Below are 22,721 nucleotides of genomic sequence, written 5' to 3'. Positions count from 1 at the left end.
GCACTTTTAGCTCAAAGCAGCTTTACAGAAGTGTAGCAAACATTTAAGTTACTTCTAGCTTTTACCTTCAGCTTTTCCCATTAGGGGTCGCTACAGGGTATCATCTGTTTCCACCTAACTCTATCCTCAGCATCCTCTACTCTCACACCAATTACCTTCATGTCCTCATCTAACACCTCCATATATCTCCTCTTGACCTCTTACCTGGCAGCTCCATCTCCAACATCCTTCTACCAATATGACCATCTCCCTCCTCTGTACATGTCCAAACCATCTCAATCTATCCTCTCTGTCCTCGTCCCCAAAACAGACAACCTGTGCTGTCTCTCTGATGTGCTCGTTCCTTAATCCTGTCCATCCTGGTCCCTTCTAAAGAGAACCTTAACATCCTCATCTCTGCTACCTCCATCTCTGCCTCATGTCTTTTCCTCACTGCTACAGTCTCTAACCCCTACAGCAGAGCTGCTCTCACTACTGTCTTCTACACCTTACCTTTGATTCTTGCTGACACTCTTCTGTCACACAACACTTTAAAATTTAGTTACTATTCGTCCCTAACATCTGTCCCTAATGACAAGTCTGAGGTGACGGTGGAAAGGGAAAAACTCCCTGAGAGGACATGAGGAAGAAACCCTGAGAGGAACCAGACTATGAAGTGAACCTCAGCCTAATTTGAGTGACACTGGACAGTAAATAATATAAATGTAATTACTGTCCTTTCTACAACACTTTGTAGTTGTATAGCCGAGAGCTCCTGAGGCACTAATGGGTCAGAGTCATTTCTGACTTCATTACAGACTTTAAACACTCAGGTGCGAGACAAATGGTGCCAAAGTGAAAGAGTTAGTTATTGAGGGAAAAACTCTGAGCTTTCAGTGGCATGAGGTCCAGTACACACTTTTAATACGATTAAAATGTGTGTTTTTTTCCGGCAGTTTCTCAGAAATCCACAGCAACGTACAATATGCAGTGAACAAACAGTACAGTTCTGAGCTGCTGAACCTTGTAGAACACCAGGATGTATGGGATGATCCCTAAAATACAAACTAGTGGGACAAGATCCAGGGAGATCCCTAATATTAGCACTAACATTCATATAATAATATAATATAAAACATCTGTCCACAATGATGTATTGAAATATGTACCATTGTCCATCTTACGTTTACAGGAGCAGGTACACATACAAATCCTCTGGTCGAAGTATTCAGTACAGTTTCTCTCTTTTGTTTTGCTTTTCTCTTTTTCTCCAGCTCCTGATGATCCCCTTGATCATGTCTGTGCTATATGTTTGGGCCCAAATGAACCGAGACATGATCGTGTCCTTCTGGTTTGGTACAAGATTCAAGGTAGAACTTCAGTTTTTCTGACTCGTTATCTCTTTGCACTTTATATAAATAGCACGAAGCACTCTGACACTTGTATGTCACGTCTGCAGGCCTGTTATCTTCCCTGGGTCATTCTGGGATTCAACTACATCATCGGTGGCTCGTAAGAACCTGTTCATTTTATCATCCCAGTTTGGTGTGTGTATTTTCTAACATCGTGCGAGTCAGGTTCAAACCACTCGACTCGCAGCGTTCCGGTGGCTTTTGTTGAAAGAATGAGCAAAGAGTTTAATGAGATTATTAGTCGTCACCACGTCGACGTTCTTGTCCTTTGCTGTGGTCATCATCACACACCCCTGTACCGAGTCAGCTGAAACGTGGCTATAATGGATTAGAGGATCTATAAGACTTGTATTTTAACTAATATTTGCATTATCACTGGACTCGATGAAATAACAATAGTTTTTTTAAAGGCGTGTCCTTATTTTTATACAGTTTTATATACTTGCTGAGAAAAATCTAGTTTTTAATCCGAATGTTTTTCTTAATCTCTCCTCAGAGTTGTGAACGAGTTGATTGGAAATTTAGTGGGCCATCTTTACTTCTTCCTCATGTTTAAATACCCCATGGACCTGGGCGGCAGATCCTTCCTGTCCACTCCAGAGACCCTGTAAGGACACCGTCTGCAAACACTGTATTCCACATGCATGTGATAAAGCTGTATTAAAGCTCGTGAAACGATTGTGGACTAAAATCTACAGACGTACACAGCTGAGGTTCCTTCACACTCGATTCTGCTGCAGTTTTTTATATTCTTCCCTTCACCGTACCACACTGTGATGATCATCACAACACACTTGTTCAGCATCACATCTGCTGAAGATACACAACGGAGCATTCTGCGACTCTTGTGCTCTAAGACACAACCAACATCTGTTACATCACATCTGTTTAAACCAAACACTCTAGTTTACTCTATACATTCAACAGCCTCGTTTTAATTATTATTATCTTTTTAAACAGCTATCGGTGGTTTCCCAATCGACGCGGCGGAGTCTCTGGATTCGGCGTCCCACCCACCAGGAGACGCGACCCTCAGGAACAAGCAGGAGGAGGCGGTGGACGTCACAACTGGGGGCAAGGCTTTCGCCTCGGGGAAGACTGAGAACGTCCTCCTGCTGAAGCCTCCACAGACTCTGATGCTCATCAGGCACATAATACAACATTGATGCTGCAGAACACAAGTTTGCATACATTTGGGCTTCAGTTCAGTTTTCGTATCTCTCCTTCCGACTACGAATGAAAAGAAGGTGATCGCAGAGCTCCTTCACACCACGTCAGCGTGTTTCTTTACTCTTTAAGCGATGACATCGTACGTCACACAGCACCTGGGTTTCTCCCGGACGCGAGCAGCCCTGCAGAACAAGGAGCTCCAGCAGGGTTTGTGTAAAGGAGACAATTTAGAGGACTGAAATGCTTTAGTCCCCGTCCCCCCCCCAAACCTAGCACACTGTTGCAGTGTGTAATGGCTTCAGATTAAACTCTTTTGTTGAATGCTTTAGTTTTTTATGTCTTGTTAATTGTTATGTACAGAATTTTATTTGTTTTCTTCAGACTCAGAAATTTGAAGATGGGGAAAATCTTGTTTATCGCTTTTACTAGTAAAAAATGTTTTGTTCTGAAGCATTGTGTAAACTTTGTCTTAACACATAGTCAGGGTTTAAAATCTGTCCAACACACGAGTAACATCTTAACGACGAGCTCGCCTCTTAAAATGAACTTCAATACTGACATTAAACTCTCGTGTTAAATCCGGCCGCTAGGTGTCAGCATATCCTACACCTCATAACTCATAACCACAATGTGGTGATAGACAACAAATTAGACATCATCAAAATTCCATATATAAAATTGGATTATTTAAAACACTTAAATGAATATGAACTAGAAAGCCTGACGTACTGGTTGCCTTAAACATCCACCGTGGCATTTTACAGACACGTGTTAACCTAGCAGTGAAATTCTGCTGAACTGCTGAGCGTAATGAAGCTCTGACGAAGCAAAACAATGTGGTTCGGTAGTTTCTTGCTCCAACACTCAGATTACGTTATAAAAAAAATGTTATCCAGCGTTTTGTGATGAGAAGAGAGTTTGAGTGTAGAAATATCTAACTGAACAGGACAAAAGTGCCCTTGGACAAACAAGTGTGAAAAAAAAATTATAATGAAAATCAAACAATTGTATAAAGCAACAGGAAATGAAATAAAATCTTACTGCTGTTCAGTCTAAGTTTCTTTTTTTCTTCACTATAAGAGGTAAAGTGGCGTTTGGATGAATTATTACGATCAAGTGATTTTTTACTAAGCTGAAACAAAACAAGGAGGAAAAAACCTTCCTTTTTCGCTGAAACAAAGAGAAAGTCTAACTCTGTAGATGCCTTATGTACGTTTGAACAAAGACAGAAATTCATTTCAATCGTTTGTTTTATTGAGTTACAGCAGACTGTTGTAAAGAAAGAGCAAGCATGATTCTTGATACTCATACAGTATTCCTGATACATGACTGAACATGACGGGCAGAGTGGCAGCGAGGGGGTGGGGGGATGGGGGGGGGGTGTTTATACGGAGCTGTCGGAAAGCAGACCACAGCCGAGGCGGTGAAATGGAACTATACTTTGAATGGGAAAAAAAAAGATGCAAATCTTCTATGAGAGTAATATTGAAGATGAGCTACAAATAAACATGTTTTGTGCCTCACTGCATTGATTTCAGTTTGGATTCTATCCGTTATGTGCAGGCAATTCTTCTATGGTCCAAAGAAAAGTCTGTACTTGGACTTTGTTTTGAGGAATGAGATTAAAAGAGCACCGCTTGTCTTTGTCCACTTCAAATATTAAGTGCCATAGTGACCAAACTTTGCAGCAGGTCAGTCAGTTTCCTGTCCTTTCGCGAGAAGGCCAAACGATCCGTTAGGGAGCGTTAAAGCAACATGGCTTGGGGACGTCTACAGTATTATAAATGTAACAAAACATCCTCAGAAAATTTTTACAAATCTGTCAAAAACATATTTACATGAGATCTTCTGCTAGAAAATAACCAAAAGAAATCCTCAAACACCTAAGCAGTAATAGTAGCATAGCAGTCTGACTTTGGCACTCCATGGTCAGTGCTTACACACACTCGCAGTCCTTTTATTTCCCTCGGATGAGATCAGAGTCCAGGCATGAGATCACCGGTTCCAAGTCTGTCAACGCAATCATTTTCTTTCTTTCTGCTTCGGGGTTAGTCGTAGCAGCCTAGTCTCCGTCCTGCAACGAGAAACAACTGCACATTATAGTTTCAGCTGAAGCGCAACGTGGACATCGTGTGTGTGTGTGTGAGAGAGAGATCATTTATATGACAGAAACATGGTAGCACATCATGTTCTTGAAAGTTCTGACCTCTGTCACTCAGTAGTCAAAGACGTTTTATGTCCTTTATAACATGGAGGTTTACAGACATGTCGTTTCCCTTACAGAATAATCAGTGCTTCTGCGCGGGGAAGAGAAAATGGAATATGGGCGAGTGGGAATCGGTGACAATTGAAAGTGGTTTTCAAGCTGTTTGTGTTCTAAAGAATATTTTTCCTGAAGCACATTTTACTCTCAGTAGGAGAAAACGCTGCTAGCCTGGACACCAGAAAGGAGCAGACAGTCAGTATTAATGTACAAATGAGCTTTTCAGTCACACTCGTCCAGCGAGCGCAGAGGTTCAATAAGCTGCTAATAAAACCTGTCATGTTTTTTTCTTCACTGAGCTCTCTGCTCAAAAATCAGAGAAAAAAAAATGTATTCATTCATTAATCTGCAGTAAACACTTTATCCTGCTCAGCGTCACGGTGAATCTGTAGTAATCCCAGTACTCCGGGTGCGAGGCTCAATTCCATACTGAAAAAGAAATTGAATGAAAATATCATAGAACATCTTTCTCAGGACGATTTTTTTCTGAAGCTCAGCACCTGCTGCACCAAGTATACGCAGTGATGATTCAGTCTACCTGCAGGATGGAGCTGTTTTTACTCGACACCCGTGTGAACGGATGCGAGACGATGTGGAGACTGTGACTAAACTGAGGAAGATGAGAGTACAGTGTACCAGTACAACACTCAGACTCCTCTTATTTAAACACTTCCTCAAACAAAACTCAAGACCCACTGTAGAGTGTGAGGAGAGAACAGCTCGTAGATCAACTAAAACACTATCTGCCTTTCTGTTGAGGAGCAGAAGAACACGCCGCTTCATCGGCTGAGACGTTTTATGAGGAGAGGACGGCGAGTGTGGATAAAGTCACCTTTCTCAGGCAACCCTGGACGCACTTATTCACACTGGATTAATCCCCACAATCAGCTCGGCGTACTTTTGAGTTAAATTACGTTACGCTTTTTAGGATCGTTAATTGTATTTTTGGGGGGAACCTTAAACAGGACTGAGCAGCACATGGGGACTTTCATTTGTCAGGCAGCCAGATAATAAATTTCTCTTTTGTCCATCTCTACATATAATGTTAATGCATAGCTGTTAGCCAACTATGTATACAGCTGCCATAGCTCGCATTCAGTCAGCTGCTAGAGCTGGCTATCATGTTGTAGCTAAAGATTACCAAGACGATTCCTCAAATACTGAATGATCTGCTGCACTGATGACTGGATTTCTTGCATTTTAGTCATTATAAAAAAAGGAAATAATAAAACCATCTGTGCATCGGACAGAAATGATGACTAATGAAAACCTCATGACCTACAGCTGAGTCATCTCATTCATTCATTCTCTACCGCTTTTATCCGAACTTCTCGGGTCACGGGGAGCCTGTGCCTATCTCAGGCGTCATCGGGCATCAAGGCAGGATACACCCTGGACGGAGTGCCAACCCATCGCAGGGCACACACACTCTCTCATTCACTCACACAATCACACACTACGGACAATGTTCCAGAGATGCTAATCAACCTACCATGCATGTATTTGGACCGGGGGAGGAAACCGGAGTACCCGGAGGAAACCCCCGAGGCACGGGGAGAACATGCAAACTCCACACACACAATGTGGAGGCGGGAATCGAACCCCGACCCCGGGTGGTGTGAGGCAAATGTGCTAACCACTAAGCCACCGCGCCCCCCTGAGTCATCTCATATATTCAAAATATTTAAGTCTGTAATACCATGAATGAAGAGTTTATAGATCTCGGCTACCTTATTTCGAATTGCTACACATTCGGTCGTTTGCTCGTTTCCCAAAAATATAAAGTGGGAAATTACTATAAATGTTTAGAACACTTCACATAATACGTGCACCGCAGTGCTGGGCCTACCTTTTGTAGTTCATCCTGACACTGTGTGCTCTGTTTTCAGGACCTCGAGGTCGGCGGCACCTCTCCGTGTCTCAGAGTCTTTTCTTTCGTTCTCAGCTGCCATGGAAACTTTAACCCATCTCCCACTGTCCACAGTCATGAGTCCATGCTGGTCCTTGCTCCTGCTAATGTCCTGCATGTTGTGACCCAGCTTACTGGTAACCCAACTGACTATGTCCTGACTGACAAGTTTGGATCGCTCTGCCAGCTTATCATCATTCTCTAGTTTTAGTAGCTTCGCCTCTGGGAAGTTCCTCTGTAGGACACCGTGGGCTGGTTCTGAGCTCAGCAGGCTGTTCTGCCCGTTGTGTTTCTTGTTGCTCAGATTCTCAAACTGCTCCATCCAATCCAACGTCCCGTTTCTTAGAGCAGACCGATTATTCTTAAACCAGCGTACGATTTCTGTGCGAGGCAGCCCTGTCTGCCCTTCCAGTTCACTGTACTCCTCTGGTGACGGCCACTGGGTCTGTGAGAAAACCTCCTTTAGAAGGTAAAGAGACTTGCTGTCAATTTCAGGGTAAACAGGAGTTAGAAGGGGCAGGGGAGAGGACCTTGAGCGACCTTCCTGCTCGTGTATACCGTTCAGAGCTCCTCTGTCCAGTTTTTTTTTTAAGCCCATGGAGTTGAGCAAGGCTTGTTCGAGGTTATCTCTTAGAGCACGACGCTCCGTGAACCAGCCGTCAATCTCCACTTTGGAAAGTCTAGTGTCTATAGCAAGGTTTTCAATCTCCACCTGTGATGGAAAACTTGTCCTCTGGAAACACTCCTCTAACATTTTCATTTGCTCTGAGGATTTCCCCTTTACCCATTCCAGAAGAGGAAACTTGGTGGCCACGGGTTTCTGAGGCAGGTTTTCCTTCAGTGGAAGGTCAGCCCTCAACAGCTGCATAGTCTTATGGTTTCCAAGACGCTGATCACTGAACCATTTTTTAATCTCTCCCCAGGAAAGTCCAGTCATCTCTATAAGACGATACACTTCTTCATCATCAGGAAACTGGCACTGCGTATAGCTGGCCATCAGCTCTTTAATCTGACCTGGTGTTTTTTTGCAATCTGAAGACAGACTGGGTGTAGGAGAGGCAGATTTAATAGTAGTCTGCACTGTTTGTATTATTGAAGGCCTCTTCACCTCTGGAGAAGCAACAGGGGACATGAGGGGCCTCTTAATAGCCTGTGCTACTTGGTTTGAAACCGTTAGTGCAAGAGGACCAGAAGTAGCACTTGACCCATTGGCCACTGGGGTCAACACCAAGCCGGACTGTCCAAGAACTTGGCAAGGGACAGTCTGAATGAGGGATTGGGAGGCTTTTGTGGCCTGGGCCAGCTGGGCAGGTAAGACGGTGAACGCTTGTTGGACAGGCTGAATTGTTCCATTGAACATTTTCTTCCGTGCTTCCTCAACCTCCTCTGGGGACCAGCTGATGCCTTGCTTTAGCCTCTGGGTTGTGAACCATACTTTGATTTGTTCTTCTGGGTGCTTTGATGCTGCAGTGAGCCATGAGAGCTCAGCTTGTGTAGGATATGGAAACTTGTTAAAGGAAGATATTAGAGTCAGGTTTCCATCTAGGGACGCATTGTATTTCAAAGTGTTTAAAGGAACGGCAATTTTTGGCACTAAACTGTAGTTGGGTGGACGCTGCAGGGATGGCATTATGTGCGAGAGTCCTTCTTTGAGTGTTGCGTCTGGGATTATCACTGTACCGTTCACATTAACTGCAGTGATCTGTTTTTTGGATAACTCTGGGGTGAGCTTGTCTAGTTGACCCTCTCCCAAAGGGCGCTTGCCATCGGTTTTTGGTTTCTTCAGAGCCATGGATTTGCTTGAAGGAGAAAGGTCCTCTCCTGACTGAGGACTACGGACATCATAAACGCTTGCACAGTTTGAACCTTCGATTGTTTGCTCCAGGATGGTCTGACTGTTCAGTTTTATCCTCTTGAACTTAAAATTGCTCTCTCCAGGATGGAATTTCTCATTGTGTTCGGTCAAGGTGTCGAACTTTTTTGTGTTAAAGTTGCAGACAGCACATAAGTACAGAGGGTTGAGGATGACATTAGGATGGTTAGAATCCACATGTTCTTTGAATTCATTAAGGTTCTGTGTGGAGAAGGTGCAATACTTGCACTCATAGCCTCCCTGCACCTTTTTCTGTGGTCGAGTCTCTGGCTCAGGCTTTTCTGAATCATTTACCGCCGGTTCTGAGCTCACAGGGTTCATTGTGTCAGTCCAGTTCTCACTAGCAGGAACACATGAGGATCCATTCTCTACTACACTGTCCACACATCCATCTACATCCTGGTCCAGTAAGTCATCTGGCCGAATCATGCAAGGGGTGGTAGACTTTCTACGACTGGCCATGACTTACTGTGGAACTGTGACAGTGCAGCCTTGATGAGGGACTCCTGGTGAAAGCTGAGTAGATCTCCGTCTGGGGCAACACTAGAGAATATTTCTGCTGACCATTAATGTCAGCTGCGATGGGAGACTTCATGAGACTTCATTGCAGGCCACACAACCTAAACAAATGAAGAAAAGAAGAAAAAAATGTTATTCATTTTTACACAATAACTAGTTACTACAACAAGTATTTTTCAGTACAGTTATGGCCTTTTTCCACCGAGGCAGTTTGAGTGCTGGTTCGGAGCCTAATTTAGAACCAGTTCTTTCTTTTTCGACAGCCAAAGCTTCGGCTCTGAACCAGGAAAAGTGGTTCTTAAGTAGCACCAAAACGTTGCTGGTCTAGACTTAAGAACCGCTTGTGCCAGGGGCTGTGGGCGGAGTTACTGTTAGTGCCTTTGATAATGTACCTTAAGTAGGGGCTGTGGGCGGGGCTACAGTTAGTGCCTTTGATAATGTATCTTAAGTAGGGGCTGTGGGCGGGGCTACTGTTAGTGCCTTTGATAATGTACCTTAAGTAGGGGCTGTGGGCGGGGCTACAGTTAGTGCCTTTGATAATGTACCTTAAGTGGGGGCTGTGGGCGGGGCTACGGTTAGTGCCTTTGATAATGTACCTTAAGTAGGGGCTGTGGGCGGGGCTACGGTTAGTGCCTTTGATAATGTACCTTAAGTAGGGGCTGTGGGCGGGGCTACGGTTAGTGCCTTTGATAATGTACCTTAAGTAGGGGCTGTGGGCGGGGCTACTGTTAGTGCCTTTGAAAATGTACCTTAAGTAGGGGCTGTGGGCGGGGCTACTGTTAGTGCCTTTGAAAATGTACCTTAAGTAGGGGCTGTGGGCGGGGCTACTGTTAGTGCCTTTGAAAATGTAACTTAAGTACACTAATGTTTAATACACTTTTACTTTACCGTAATCTGATCAGTTATCAGCACACGTGATAGTAGGTAGCTACAAGCTAAGACTATTTTTTTTCTGTGTTAATGATAAAATAACGTTATGTACTTTCTTGATTACGACCTCCGTTTATACAGATTACACAGAGCTGCACGTACACATTGGATTCGCCGCGTTTGGATGCCAATGTAGGTTCACAAAGCGATGAGCATTAACAGTAAAGCAACATCCGCCATTGTTGATGTTGTGTTTGCCGCCGCTGCGCTAACGTCGCTGGGAAACGTAACACGTATACAGTGACGTCAGACTCGGCTCTGTGACGGCTCTCTAACCGATGGAAAGGCAAACCGGTCCTTAGAAAGTTCGCCAGTGGAAACAACTTTGAACCAGCACTAGCTGTGAACCAGCACCTGGTTCTTTATGGTGGAAAAGGGGTATATAAAGCATGCTTAATTTAACAACAGCCAATAAAGGAGGTATACAGAATTCTAGAAAGTATTAATCAAGTTCTTTTTCCAGTACTAGCCCTGATTGACACGTGGATTTAAATAATCTGCTCCTGTGTGAAAGTGTAAGTGATTCCTCTGTAACATGTGAAGCCAGTCAGCACACAGTGCACAAATTTACACAGTGGAGCCATTATTTACTGATAGCCAGCTTAATTACACATTTCCCACTAGACACTGTTTTACAGAAAACAGCTGGATTACAAAGGAAATGCAAACTCTTGAGGCACCGTCTTTACAAAATGCCATGTTGCCTAATTACAGTAAACCCAAGATGGTGATCTAAAGTAAACAAAACCATTGCAAATGTACTGAGAACAGTGTACGTTCACGTGAAGCCATGCAAAACTACATTCAAATTTACAGAATTCTGTACATAACGTGTTTGCTAATGAAAACGGTCTTTTGGACTAAAGACAAGCACAAACTTTCTCTTAGTAGTCGTTACGAGTGCAGAAAAGACTTTAATCACCACTCGGAACTCGAGCGACGGAAACCTTCCCGATTCGTATCGGGTCAATCCTGTCACATTCCACACAGGGCTTCATTAAAAACGATGGCTGTAGTTATTACCGACTGCACGGACAGAGAGACACACAGGTAGAAAAATATTTTCTGGCGTGTCTGATTGGTTATCTGGTGTTAATCCTCCTCAGGCTTGCACTGACCTCAGTGTCTCTGTACAGTGGAGAGTGATGAAATATGCATGAGCCACAGTCCTCTCAGATCTCAGCTCACACCAGCAGAACCAACCAGAAGCACACGACGGGTACCGGGACTTTGTGTGTTTTTTTTACAGGCAAATAAAGCTGAGGATGCTTTTTCAGGATGTTTTTTCAGATCTATCTGAAACCTTTACTTTATTTAGATCTCTAAAAATCCATTTAGATCACCAGGGTTGTAAAATCTGATTTGAAAATCAGCCTCATGAGAGCTTTTTACTTATTTATTTATTTATTTTGCACATGAGGATGATGACAAGAGCAAGGGACTTACCCACAATTTTGGCTAAAACGAACGACTGCAGTTTGACAAACTAATTGTCCCCCAGAACAGTGTGTGCACATATATACATACAGGCAGTCTGCTTCCTCTCCACTGCCTCGCTCAATATGCGTATTTGACAAACAGTGGAATGAAATGTGACTGAGGCATATGTTACACAGAGGTGGCAGAGAGCACGAGAGAGAGGAAGATGAGCATTGTGTGCCTTTCCGCTGGCTGAGCTGCATCCTTCCACGGGAGGACGTAACTGTGTTACTGCTGTGTGAGGAGGTGGAGACAGCGTGTTGGTAATACTGTGCAGTGCAGCAGGGAAGGGGCTGAATTTGGGATCGAGGCAGAATTAATTTAAATCTCATCAGATGGGGCCTAGAAACCAGGCAGCACTGCACCGAAACTAGCTTCATAATGCAGAGCTGCTGATAAACCAATACACAAAACTACTGGCTCAAATGATCTCCCTCCAGTGCAAGTTAGTTTGGGGTTTCATGCACATGTGATGGGGTAAAATGCCTCCTGAGGGCAAAAAGTCACAGATGTGTGTTTGTGGAGACAAATTATTTACACAGAATTATAAACCGATCCATGATATAAAACCGTAAGCGTTTTCCTTGAGAAAATCGATAAACTTTTAACAATCGATTAAAGCTTCTTTATAAAGAGATCCAGTTCATCTGTTCCCTAAAAATAATCTGATCCCTTTTGCACGCTGCCGATGATGACATACTGGACAAGTTCAAATGTGAACTTTTAAGTTAAAATCCTTCATAAGTTTATGTCTGCGTATCTTTCTAGTTTTTTGGGGGGGTATCATGAGACCAGCCTCAAAAAAAAAAAAAGAGAGAGGCCTCCTGGGTTGCCATGGAAACGGCCCTAGGCACGAGGGTGGGAGGGTTTTTTTCTCACCAGAGGTCCAGATGAGGATCCGCATTATTCCGCATTCCTATTTTTGGCCAAGGCAATTTTTGCGGGTTAAAATCCACACACAGCAGATGCGCATGGAGCCATTCACACGGTTCTGTACACACACACACACACACACACACACAGTTGAGCCTTAGACCTGCAACGATTACCACAACCCCCCTGTACACATACCAGTTATTACAAACAATTTAAAAATAAAAACAAATCTCTCCTGAGTTTTGAGGCACAAATCTAGTAGCAAGCAAAGCATTATTTTCAAATGTACAGCCCATTAAAAAGCAGCTCCGTCCAACCCCATTCCTCAGCCTCATGCTTTAGCATGGAGTCATGTGCCCAACCATCTGTTAGCCTTCACCAAAAATACAGTAACAGTGTAGAAACACACAGTAGGCGAGAGAATAACAAATGTGCATCAGATCTAAAGCATGTATTTAGTCATCGTCGTGGTTTAGTTGTCATTTAGCACCAACCCTCTGAACAGCAGTCCTCGTTGTCTGCTTACACACAAACGACACCTCCATAGCACCATCTTTTGTTCTCTCAAGTCATGTTGCCTCATCGGAATGAACAATCTAATGTTCTTGCATTTCAGTTGATCCAAACTGTTACTCCTCTAATAATCACCAAGCACAGGCCTTATATTTTATTTAACCTGAGCAGCAACAAATGAACACGTTTAGAAACGCAGCCATCTCCAACCCCACTGCACTTAAACAGCTCATACAGTAGTACACTGCATCATATATAATACACACGATCCTGTATAATATTTATATAACGTGTATTATGTAACTTCCGATAAAGTAGAAGCAACGAATTTGTCATTTTGGCTGAATATTCACTTTCTGCTGTGGGTAGCCACATATGAAATCCCAAAAGATTACACTTCGTAAGCAATTTATACCTCAAATCACAACTCACTTCAGCAGATAATCTCACCTGGATACTGTAGTCTCAGGAACTGCTGCTGTAATCAGAAACACTTTACCCCAGGAGTCGTATTCACAACCTGCTCATAAACAACATCTATTCATTCAACACACTCACTACTGAACTTTAGATCTTCACACTTTTACCGCCGCGTACTGAAATGATTCATAATCACACTATTCGGTCTCACGCAGAAATGGCACAGAGTATAAACTACATGACTTAACTACATAAACTACACCACAGCCTTTCGCCCAGAAGATGATGTTTTTTTCTTCGGGTCTGCTTCTTCTCAACGATTCTCCAACATGTCAGTTCGGAGTTTCTCCTCAGCACCGTCGCCTCTGGTTTGTTCACGATGGACTCACAGCGATATCTAGCTTTTATGACAACGTGTATTGTTTAAAGAGCTGTGAACTGAAATGGATTAAATATAGATCTGCTATAATAAAGAGGAAAATAACTTGTTGTTTTTTTCCAAGCAGAAGCCGAATTCCTGACACCGGCCACAATGTTTATGGCTGTTATGAAACATGATCAGCTTTGAAAACTGCTGTCGTCTCTTGCTGCTTCAGTAATCTGTGATAAAAAAAAAAAAACGTGCTAACAATGCTGAAGGTGTGTAGCGTTAGTGAGACATACTGTATATCTGTACCTTGATAATGAAAGCGGTAACACTAATGTTTCACAGAGACACAGTATTTACATGCGTTTTTGTCTCGAAGACAAAACAAGGAGAACTAGCAGGATAATATAGTTGGCAGAAATCCTCGTACTGATCTCCTAACTGGGATTTAAAGCTACTCAAATCAGTACACGAGTAAATGACCTGTCTCCTGTTAGGACAAGAAATAACAAAGCCACTTGTTCATGCTGAGGTTTAGACCATTCAGCACATCGAATATCAAACCAGGCCTCTGGTTACATACAGGATGATAATATACACCTCTGTTTCTCAGCAGGTTATTAGTGAGTAAGTTTACTATACAAATGTTGAATATTTTAAGCATCTTTTCCCCTCGAGAGCTGCAGCTGTATTACAGTATTTATGAATATAAGCAATGGATTTGAATAATAATTGGCAGTCGATTTGATCAGAGTATTGCTGACACGTGGGTCACTTCAGTTTACTAAGTGATAGAGGGGCGGAGGACGACGCTCCGTACCAAACCATTTTTAAATGGGAAAACGAAAGAGACGAGCTGTTCACGGTGGAAAGCGTTGACGTGTGTTTCATAGGGCCTTTTTACACCTGGTCACTTCGTGTGTTCTCTCTGATCCGATAACTATCTGATTTGTTAAAACTGTTCCATTTACATTAGGCCACATAAATGCGTCTCGGCGAATCCGATATCGATTCGATCTTTCTACTCCTGCCCAAAATGCTAATATATTTTACCTCATTTCCGGGGTAATTGAAACGGAACACGTTTTGTGCAGTTTTCAGGATGCAATAAAAAAGAAGACAAAACAACTTATGCTACAAAAAACAGCATTTACTGTTTACTGCATTTTCGCTGGCAGCAGCAGCGCATTTTAAGACGCAACGAGACGCCTCGGTGAAAAATCACCTGCGAGTGACGTACTTCCGTTTGGGAGGAGTACAGCGCTGACGTATGTGACATGAACAACCACATTTATTTACACTTGTCCAGTTTCATCTGAAACGCATCCCAGACCTCCTCCTGAAGGGGTTTGGACGATCGGATTTATATCCGTCTCGAGAACGTTTCGGAGGGCATTTAAAAAAAGTCCCATAGAGGGCAGGTGTAAAAAGCCCCATAGACCCACAGGAAGAAAGCAAAACCATAAGATCCACATTCACAAGTCATTTGGTTCATATATGTTAAGGCTGTTTCTGAAACTAGCTCAAGGCTGAAATCACCCCTCTGGTTTTGCACTGCTGATCCAGACATGTACATCAGCTCAGGCTTTGTCCTGTTCAGTTCTTAGAAGAACACGATGGTATTCATCAAGACTTCACTGTCATCCAACTGTGAGGCTGAGTCACAGCATCCCAATGCTTGAATCACACAAAGTCCACACGTTTACACCACCATCATCTTATAAACTACACTCAAGGATATAAAAGAAACAAGAAAAAGAAAATGTAAAGTAACAGAAATAACACTGTCAGTCAAATTATATGCTGATGTGCTGTTATTTATTTATCCTTTGTGTTTGTATCTAACAGCACATCTGGGACTGGATAAATAAATAAACAGAAGGCAGTTGGTACAAAGTCTTCTCACAAGAACGGAGAGTCTAGGGGAACTTTATCACGTCCCAACCTGGCAGTACGTTAGAACAATGTCGGCTTGAGAAAACTGACAAATGAAAAATGGTAGCAAAAGCCAGTTGTGTGTGAGATGCTCTGTGATTCTCTGAGAGAATGATACAGGCCACAGACAATCGCTTGGTTAAGAAAAGAAATGACAAACAGATGTATAAGCACACTAGAGAATAAGCATGTGGATTTCTGCCAAATGCATTGGTGCGTTCATAATGTAACACATACAGAGACCAAAACTGACTGACTACAAGTTTAGACTTCCAACTAAGCATCAAGGCAGATTTTTAAACATTCTCAAGTGTACAATTAAGATAGCACTTCTTTAAATGCAGCATTTAATGTAATAATAATAATGAGTTTCTTGCCCAGTGGGGCAGAAGGTGAGGAGATGCGTGACAGTCTGTAAGTTAAGTGTTTTGCTCTTTGCCAAGCTGAAGATGTTAAAAAGGTTTTGTGAACACGTACCTCAGAATCTCACTAAACATCACTGTGCAGGATTGGACTCAGACAGGGGTTTGTTTTAGAGGTTGAGCTTTTAAAGACAATCAGCAAACAGGCTGGATGTAAGTTTGATCAAATTTTGATTCTAACTATAAACTGTAAAATTCAGAACAGTCTGTGCTTCTCTGGCTCATCATCTCAGGACAGTGGTTTAGTAAGGACCTAGTTATATTGGGTTTAGTGTGTGTGTGTGTGTGTGTGTGTGTGTGTGTGTGTGTGTGTGTGTGTGTGTGTGTGTGTGTGTGTGTGCGCGTGAGTGTGTGTGTGCCTGTGTGTGAGTGTGCGTGTGTGTGTGCAGGCATAAAACAAACCCTTTCCATTATAAATTATAGACACCAAGCAGTTCCATTCCCATAAACACAGGAAACATCTTCAAAGAATGACGTGGTAATGGCCGAGGTTCCTGTTAAAAGAGACGTTTAATTGCTCATTTGCAGATGTTTTCAGGAAGAAAGGTAGCTCGGGCTGCCAACACGGTGTCACTGCAATTCGTATCACATCTCCAGGTTTGTGTTTCTGCTTTAACACACATGACTTCACTGGCCAACATTCACACTACGCTGAGGTGCCTGAGGAGCTGATGGAGAACACAGAACACTGCCCAGGTCTGAAAACACCATCATGTTATATCTCCATGTAGTGAGCAGATAGAACTCGTCTGTGTGTTTGACGATGCTCCAAAACAGTATTGTTTTCAATGGTCTGAAGGTCGTACAGGCTGAGAATCAGTTCAAACCAACAAAAGCCACCGTATCTTTATAAAACACGACTACTTCGAGAAGAACTCACATTAAACACCAGCAACAAAATCACACGGTGGACAACATTAAGCCTCGTGCATCACTATCACCAGATCCTATGTTCATAGGAGATTAAACAGGACTGGTATTCGTACTCCTGTCTCCTGTCCAGGATAAAAATGAAGAACAAACATATATTTAGTGAGACTAAATCAAAGCCTGTACACCGGCCCTGTATTGACTTTGTGTTGTGCTTGGGCAGGATGTTGATTTGGGGTGATTTGCGTCTCTCTATACATTAACACACACAAAGTGGTCTTATAACAGAATATCCTTCACAACAAAACCAATAAACAGGCATTAAAACGCAAAAGAAGATAAATAACCCAGCTGACAGGAATATTCTAGCTTTTAGAAAGAATATTATTTACTGCTCTGCTTGCTTGACTACGCTGGGGCTATAATTACATTGTAATTAAAGTATATTTACTTTTAGTCAGCACAAATTGCCCATAAGCACCTGGAATGTAAATATGTCCATAAATATTCTCATGAACCCAAAGATACAGAGAATAAAGACTTCATCTGCTAACAGTACAGCTGTTCAAATCAAACCACCTGAATCTCTGTAAGATCCAAAGACTGATTAAACCCAGAATGCCATCACATGCACAAATCCTGTTCAAAGGCATGGGGCTCAGTTAGAAATCCCACATTCATGTGACAGTAAAGGACAAAATTAACACAGTTTTGATTAAAGATGCACCAAACTGCTGACTATTGACCATCTGTTTTTTTTATTTTCTTAAAATATGCAATTGGAGATCAATTATCATAATGAAGACATCGAATCTGGCAGCCAAACCGGGCAACAACAGATGCCTTAATAATATGCTCAGTAGCAGCACACAGGCATTTGATTTAAATGAAGATCTCTTTGGGAAAACAAATATTTATATGCCAAGAGCAATTAGTGATATATTGAACAAAGATTAGCGTATCGCTATTTATAAACGACACTCACTTATACGCAGCATGTGCACTCCTGTACTAAAGAAAATACACTGCAAGTAACAACTAGAACTTTGCATGAATTGCAGCAACACGATATGCAGCAAGAAAATGCGCTTTAATACACTTTAATACACACCGTAAGGTAGCGTGACAATATTTAGCCCTATTACTATACAGAATCCCTTCTGAGAGGCGTTTTCAAACCGTCCACATCCGCAGACCCTTTAATCGTAAAGAAATCAACAAATTGCACAAAGATCAACCAACTTTCAGTACATAACTCAGAACACGTGTAACTACTGTGTTGTTTGCTTCTCTTTGTTTGTTTTTTTTGTATTTATATATTTGTGCTGTTTCTACTTTATATTTTCACACTTTTTTCTTTGCTGCCGTAACGTAGAAATTTCCCTGCTGTGAGACGAACAAAGGTATATATCTTATCTCACCTACACATAACAATACAGTACAATTATTTAAACATCAGGCATAAAATAACATCTTGGCTATTTATTGGGAGCAATATAGGTTAATAAGTGTTGAACTTTCCACTCACAAAACAGAGATTTACTTTATTTCACTTTTGAAATGGTCAGTTTAAGAACCAAGGCTTTGTGAGAAATGTTTGGTGAGCTTATGGATCTAAAAAAAATAAGAATTAATTAGTTAAACGTTGGATCTACTATATGACAAAGCATTTCTGAGTGACGCTAAATAAATGTAATAACAAAAAGTAACACTGACCACAGAACCAGCAGCACAAGGTGAGACGCTACAGGGGAAACGTCACACGTCTAACTCGGACACGTATGACACAGCAGTGAGTAACACAACTAACCACAGTGTTGCACTGAAACAAATAAAATAAAAGGTATAGAAAGGTAGCGTATAACATGATTATAATATATTAATGTGTATACTTTGTGTATGGTTTTCTGTTGTTGCGCTCAGCATTGTGCTTGTTTAGGTTCACTGAAAACACCGTCGCTCTAAATGGGATGATGTGTTATTCCACAAACAGTGAAAAGCAGGACAGTAACAGCACCGAACACATTCGAACATAAAACGTAATGAATTCATGATGAGAAGTTATAACATGTTGCTCTCCTTTATTTCCATGACACACAAGTCAGAGGACAGGACAGTATTATGTCCTCTAAAAAAAAGCCTTAATGGCTGAATCCATCTAACTTTCTTTGCAGAGATGAACACAGGAAGAGAATATTTTGAGCTTTCAGTAGGAATTAATAATAAATTAAAGTGAAGTAAGACACTCTCACAGTGAACCTTTCCGTTCAGTGAAGTCATCAGCACCAGCAGCAGAGAAAACACAGCTCTGAAAGGAGCCCGGCCCACGGCTATGACATCATCGCCTCTGCACGCTTAGTCACAGACGGCCTGGGCAGCAAAACCGCCTCCTCAGTGACGCGAGCTCTCTTGCACCGACGCAGGCAGCCATTTTGAATCCAGCCAGTCACCTGGCACAAAAAGCATTTGGTGCCAGAGCTACTGAAGCTGAATCAGGGTTTAGTCATTTAAACATTTATATGCTGTGCACAAACAGCATTATATTTTCAATTTTAATTTTATAGCACTGATTAAAAAAAGTTGGTCCAGACAATTTTAAAACTCCAGACAGAACTTTTACTGGACTTGCTGACCTCAGTGCCTATATATAGACTATCCTTTTAACCAAACATACACAAGGTATTCTTTAAAGTTGTCATTTCATAAGGATTATCCCTTAAATCGCTACTCTGAATGTTTCTTTACGCTCCAAACAAAAACCAAACAACAAGGAACTACATTTGTGTGGCAACATAATCCATTTACTCACTTTAAATAACACAGCTGGTTAAATGCTAAGCAATGACCTTAGATCAGTTTGGGGGGAAATCCTGAATTTCACGATCATGTTATTGTGCATGATACACAACACACCATATCTGAGATGTGTTTCCGAGTGTTTTTTGGACGGGATTCTCTCAAGGCCGGTACCGAAGCCTCTTTACGTTACCATGGATGGAGCTCTGAACTGGAATAAGGGAATAAACAGGAACTTCACCTGGTGTTAGACAACACTTAACCTATCACACAGCAGACCTAATCACACAGCTGGTGTTTTACTGATATATCTGAGGACACGTTTGTAATGTTCTCACATCGAGGCGTCCACACGCACAAACAGACCGACCCAATACGCCGAGCAAGGATCCTGAACAAGTCACCAATAAAAAGATGTTAACAAACACTTCCCCAAAACTATGAAGTTATTATATGAAGGCTGAAGTTAATGTATGGACATCAGAAAAGATGCCCAAAGGGAGGGAGGAGGAGGGTGTGAAAAGAGCCAAGAGCACGATGTTGTTAAATACTGTGTGGAAAACAGTCCGAGCAGGAGTTCAGTTTGCGGTTCATGTGATTTCTGGCTATATTTCTGCTTAAGGATAAAAGTGTAGTAAATGAACGCAGTGCTGCAGTGTGCTGGAGAGAGAGAGGCGTCACCTGCTCACATCACACACCATCACACGAGCTACAAAGCCGTTCCTAATGTAGTCCTGCGGTGTTTAAGTCGCTCAATAAACACTAACCGCTCACAAATAACCCGGAGGTCGTTTGTTAAACCGGCGACTCTTACGGACCGACGCGCCACCGTGAGCGCCACCGTGAACGCCATGTCGACACCGGAGCCATATTCTGTTCATCTCGACGTCGGAGTGAAGACGCGTTCACGCGCACGTCCGTTCCCCTTTAAACGGGTTTTAACCACCGGGTCCCGCTAATCTATAAATCTCAGCCTGGACCCGTTCATCTAAATCAGCTTCACCGGAACAGGAGCGCAGGCTTGTTTTCCCCCCGGTACACACTCTGTACAATACGGACAGGACAAACAAAGTTGAACGGATAAGTTATGACATTAAACGGACTAGTTGTGTTTAGGCCGAGGCGCTGCTCGTCCCCACAGCTAACTAGTTAGCAAACGCACACATAACAGTTAGAACTTTTTAGCTCGGTTTGCTCATTGAGTCTGTTCTGAATGTTTATCTGTCTGTTTTCTTACCTGGTCACGGCGTGCTGAGAGCCGTGAGGTGAGAGCAGAGATCCGTGAGTGCGTTACTTTCCCTCGTGATGTAAATACGGGGTCTGTGCAAATGTAAAGATTCTAACCGAACCCTATAGACAACAGCAGAAAAAAATGCGCGAGCGCAGGGGGTGCGACGCCAAAAGCCACGTGATTGCTCACGTCAGAGGCCGCGTTTGCATACGCTAGAAGAAGCTCCTCCATGCCGTCCGTTAGAAAGTAAAAGTTTCACAAAGTGTCAGTAAACTGCGGATCCGCTCAGTCTGTAGTAAGACCTCCCTGCTCTGGTCTCCCCTCGCTGGTCTCCCTGCTCTGGTCTCCCTGCTCTGGTCTCCCTGCTCTGGTGAAGCTCCGCACTTTTAGGTTATAGGTCATTTAATATTAAACACTTTACAACACCAATAGTAGTCTCTCTCTCTCTCTCTCTCTCTCTCTCTCTCTCTCTCTCTCTCTCTCTCTCTCTCTCTCTCTCTCTCATTATCTCTCTCTCTCTGTGTCTCTGTCTCTCTCTCTGTGTGTGTGTCTCTCTCTCTCTGTCTCTCTCTTCATCTCTCTCTTTATCTCTCATTATCTCTCTCTCTGTGTGTCTCTGTCTCTCTCTCTGTGTGTGTGTGTGTGTGTGTGTGTGTGTGTCTCTCTCTCTGTGTCTCTGTCTGTCTGTCTCTCACTCTGTGTGTGTGTGTCTCTGTCTCTGTCTGTCTCTCTCTCTTTGTGTGTGAGTCTCTCTCTGTCTCTCTCTCTCTTTGTGTGTGTGAGACTCTCTCTCTCTCTCTCTCTCTCTCTCTCTCTCTCTCTCTCTCTCTTTGTGTGTGTGAGACTCTCTCTCTCTCTCTCTCTCTCTCTCTCTCTCTCTCTCTCTCTCTCTCTCTCTCTCTCTCTCTCTCTCTCTCTCTGTGTGTGTGACCCTACACCCCCACCGGTTACAGTAGCTACAGTATTGCAAGGGCATGGAAATATCCAAGAAATGTTATGCACATATGTAATTTACATGTAATTAACATTCATCCAACATCAGGACCAGTGTCTTACACTATGAGAAACAAATACAAAGTACTGAAAGTAGAGCAGTTTACATTAGTTTACATCAGTTTACAGCAGTTTACATCAGTTTACAGCAGTGTACAGTAGTTTACAGTAATTTACAGTACTGTTGCTGCTTTAGTTGTCTTGTATTTGTTGCCCTCTACTGGATATGACTTGAAGTGAAAATCTTTTTATTTATTAATTTTTATTTGTGTACATTTATTTTTTAACACATACCTTTTGTTATATTTATACATTTAATTAATACATATATACTTACATCCTTATATCCTACATATTTCTATATTAAAATACCTTATGCATACATTCCTATATATTATAGTTAATATATTCCTTTATATTATAGTTTTAGTTATTGTTGTTTTTTTCATGTTGCTGCAAAGAAATTTTAATCCTCTGAATGTCCTGAACATATAGCAGAACTGACAACAAAACTGACCAAGTCATTAACACAGGTGTAAATAGGCCAGCAGAACCAACCCTTTTTCTCCCTTACGGAAAAATATCAAATAAAGGTAAGCTTTAGTTTTGTGTGGACACACATTAGACAAATTTACAGTGTGGTGTTAATTCAACACCGTAGATTAATTCAGCTCTGTGAGTGTTAATTCAACAGTCAGTAGTAATACCATAGTAATAATCTTTATAGTACAGTTATACAATATAACTAATAATAATAATATACC

General features: G+C 42.2%; 2 protein-coding genes across 3 annotated transcripts in view; one reads left to right on the top strand and one right to left on the bottom strand.

The window, feature by feature from the left end:
- derl1 (derlin 1) overlaps positions 1-3,611 on the top strand; it is a 13,128-nt gene extending 9,517 nt beyond the window's left edge. The window contains exons 5-8 of the mRNA XM_047810831.1: positions 1,254-1,349; positions 1,439-1,491; positions 1,888-1,998; positions 2,352-3,611. Of these exons, the coding sequence (XP_047666787.1) occupies positions 1,254-1,349; positions 1,439-1,491; positions 1,888-1,998; positions 2,352-2,493 (402 nt within the window). The 3' untranslated portion in view covers positions 2,494-3,611. The remainder of the gene's footprint in view (positions 1-1,253; positions 1,350-1,438; positions 1,492-1,887; positions 1,999-2,351) is intronic.
- Positions 3,612-3,793: 182 nt separating this feature from the next.
- Positions 3,794-21,269, bottom strand: zhx2a (zinc fingers and homeoboxes 2a). Of its 2 annotated transcripts, XM_027154181.2 has the most exons (4): positions 20,971-21,269; positions 18,654-18,759; positions 6,674-9,226; positions 3,794-4,635 (listed from the first exon to the last, which is right to left on the bottom strand). In XM_027154181.2, the coding sequence occupies exon 3, from the start codon at positions 9,066-9,068 to the stop codon at positions 6,684-6,686; it is 2,385 nt and encodes a 794-aa protein (XP_027009982.1). In that variant the 5' UTR covers positions 9,069-9,226; positions 18,654-18,759; positions 20,971-21,269; the 3' UTR covers positions 3,794-4,635; positions 6,674-6,683. The 2 variants fall into 2 exon arrangements, with proteins under 2 accessions (XP_027009982.1, XP_027009977.1); XM_027154176.2 differs by lacking the exon at positions 18,654-18,759 and having other exon boundaries at positions 20,971-21,262.
- Between the last annotated feature and the right edge of the window lie 1,452 nt (positions 21,270-22,721).

The sequence above is a fragment of the Tachysurus fulvidraco genome, chromosome 3 (genome assembly GCF_022655615.1).
Source record: "Tachysurus fulvidraco isolate hzauxx_2018 chromosome 3, HZAU_PFXX_2.0, whole genome shotgun sequence".
Lineage (NCBI taxonomy): Eukaryota > Metazoa > Chordata > Actinopteri > Siluriformes > Bagridae > Tachysurus > Tachysurus fulvidraco.
Note: the sequence above shows the minus strand (reverse complement) of the source record. Positions and strands in the feature narration are given on the sequence as shown.

Coding starts and splice junctions, on each gene's coding strand:
- zhx2a (XM_027154181.2), bottom strand. CDS start 9,068: ATGGCCAGTCGTAGAAAGTCTACCACCCCTTGCATGATTCGGCCAGAT.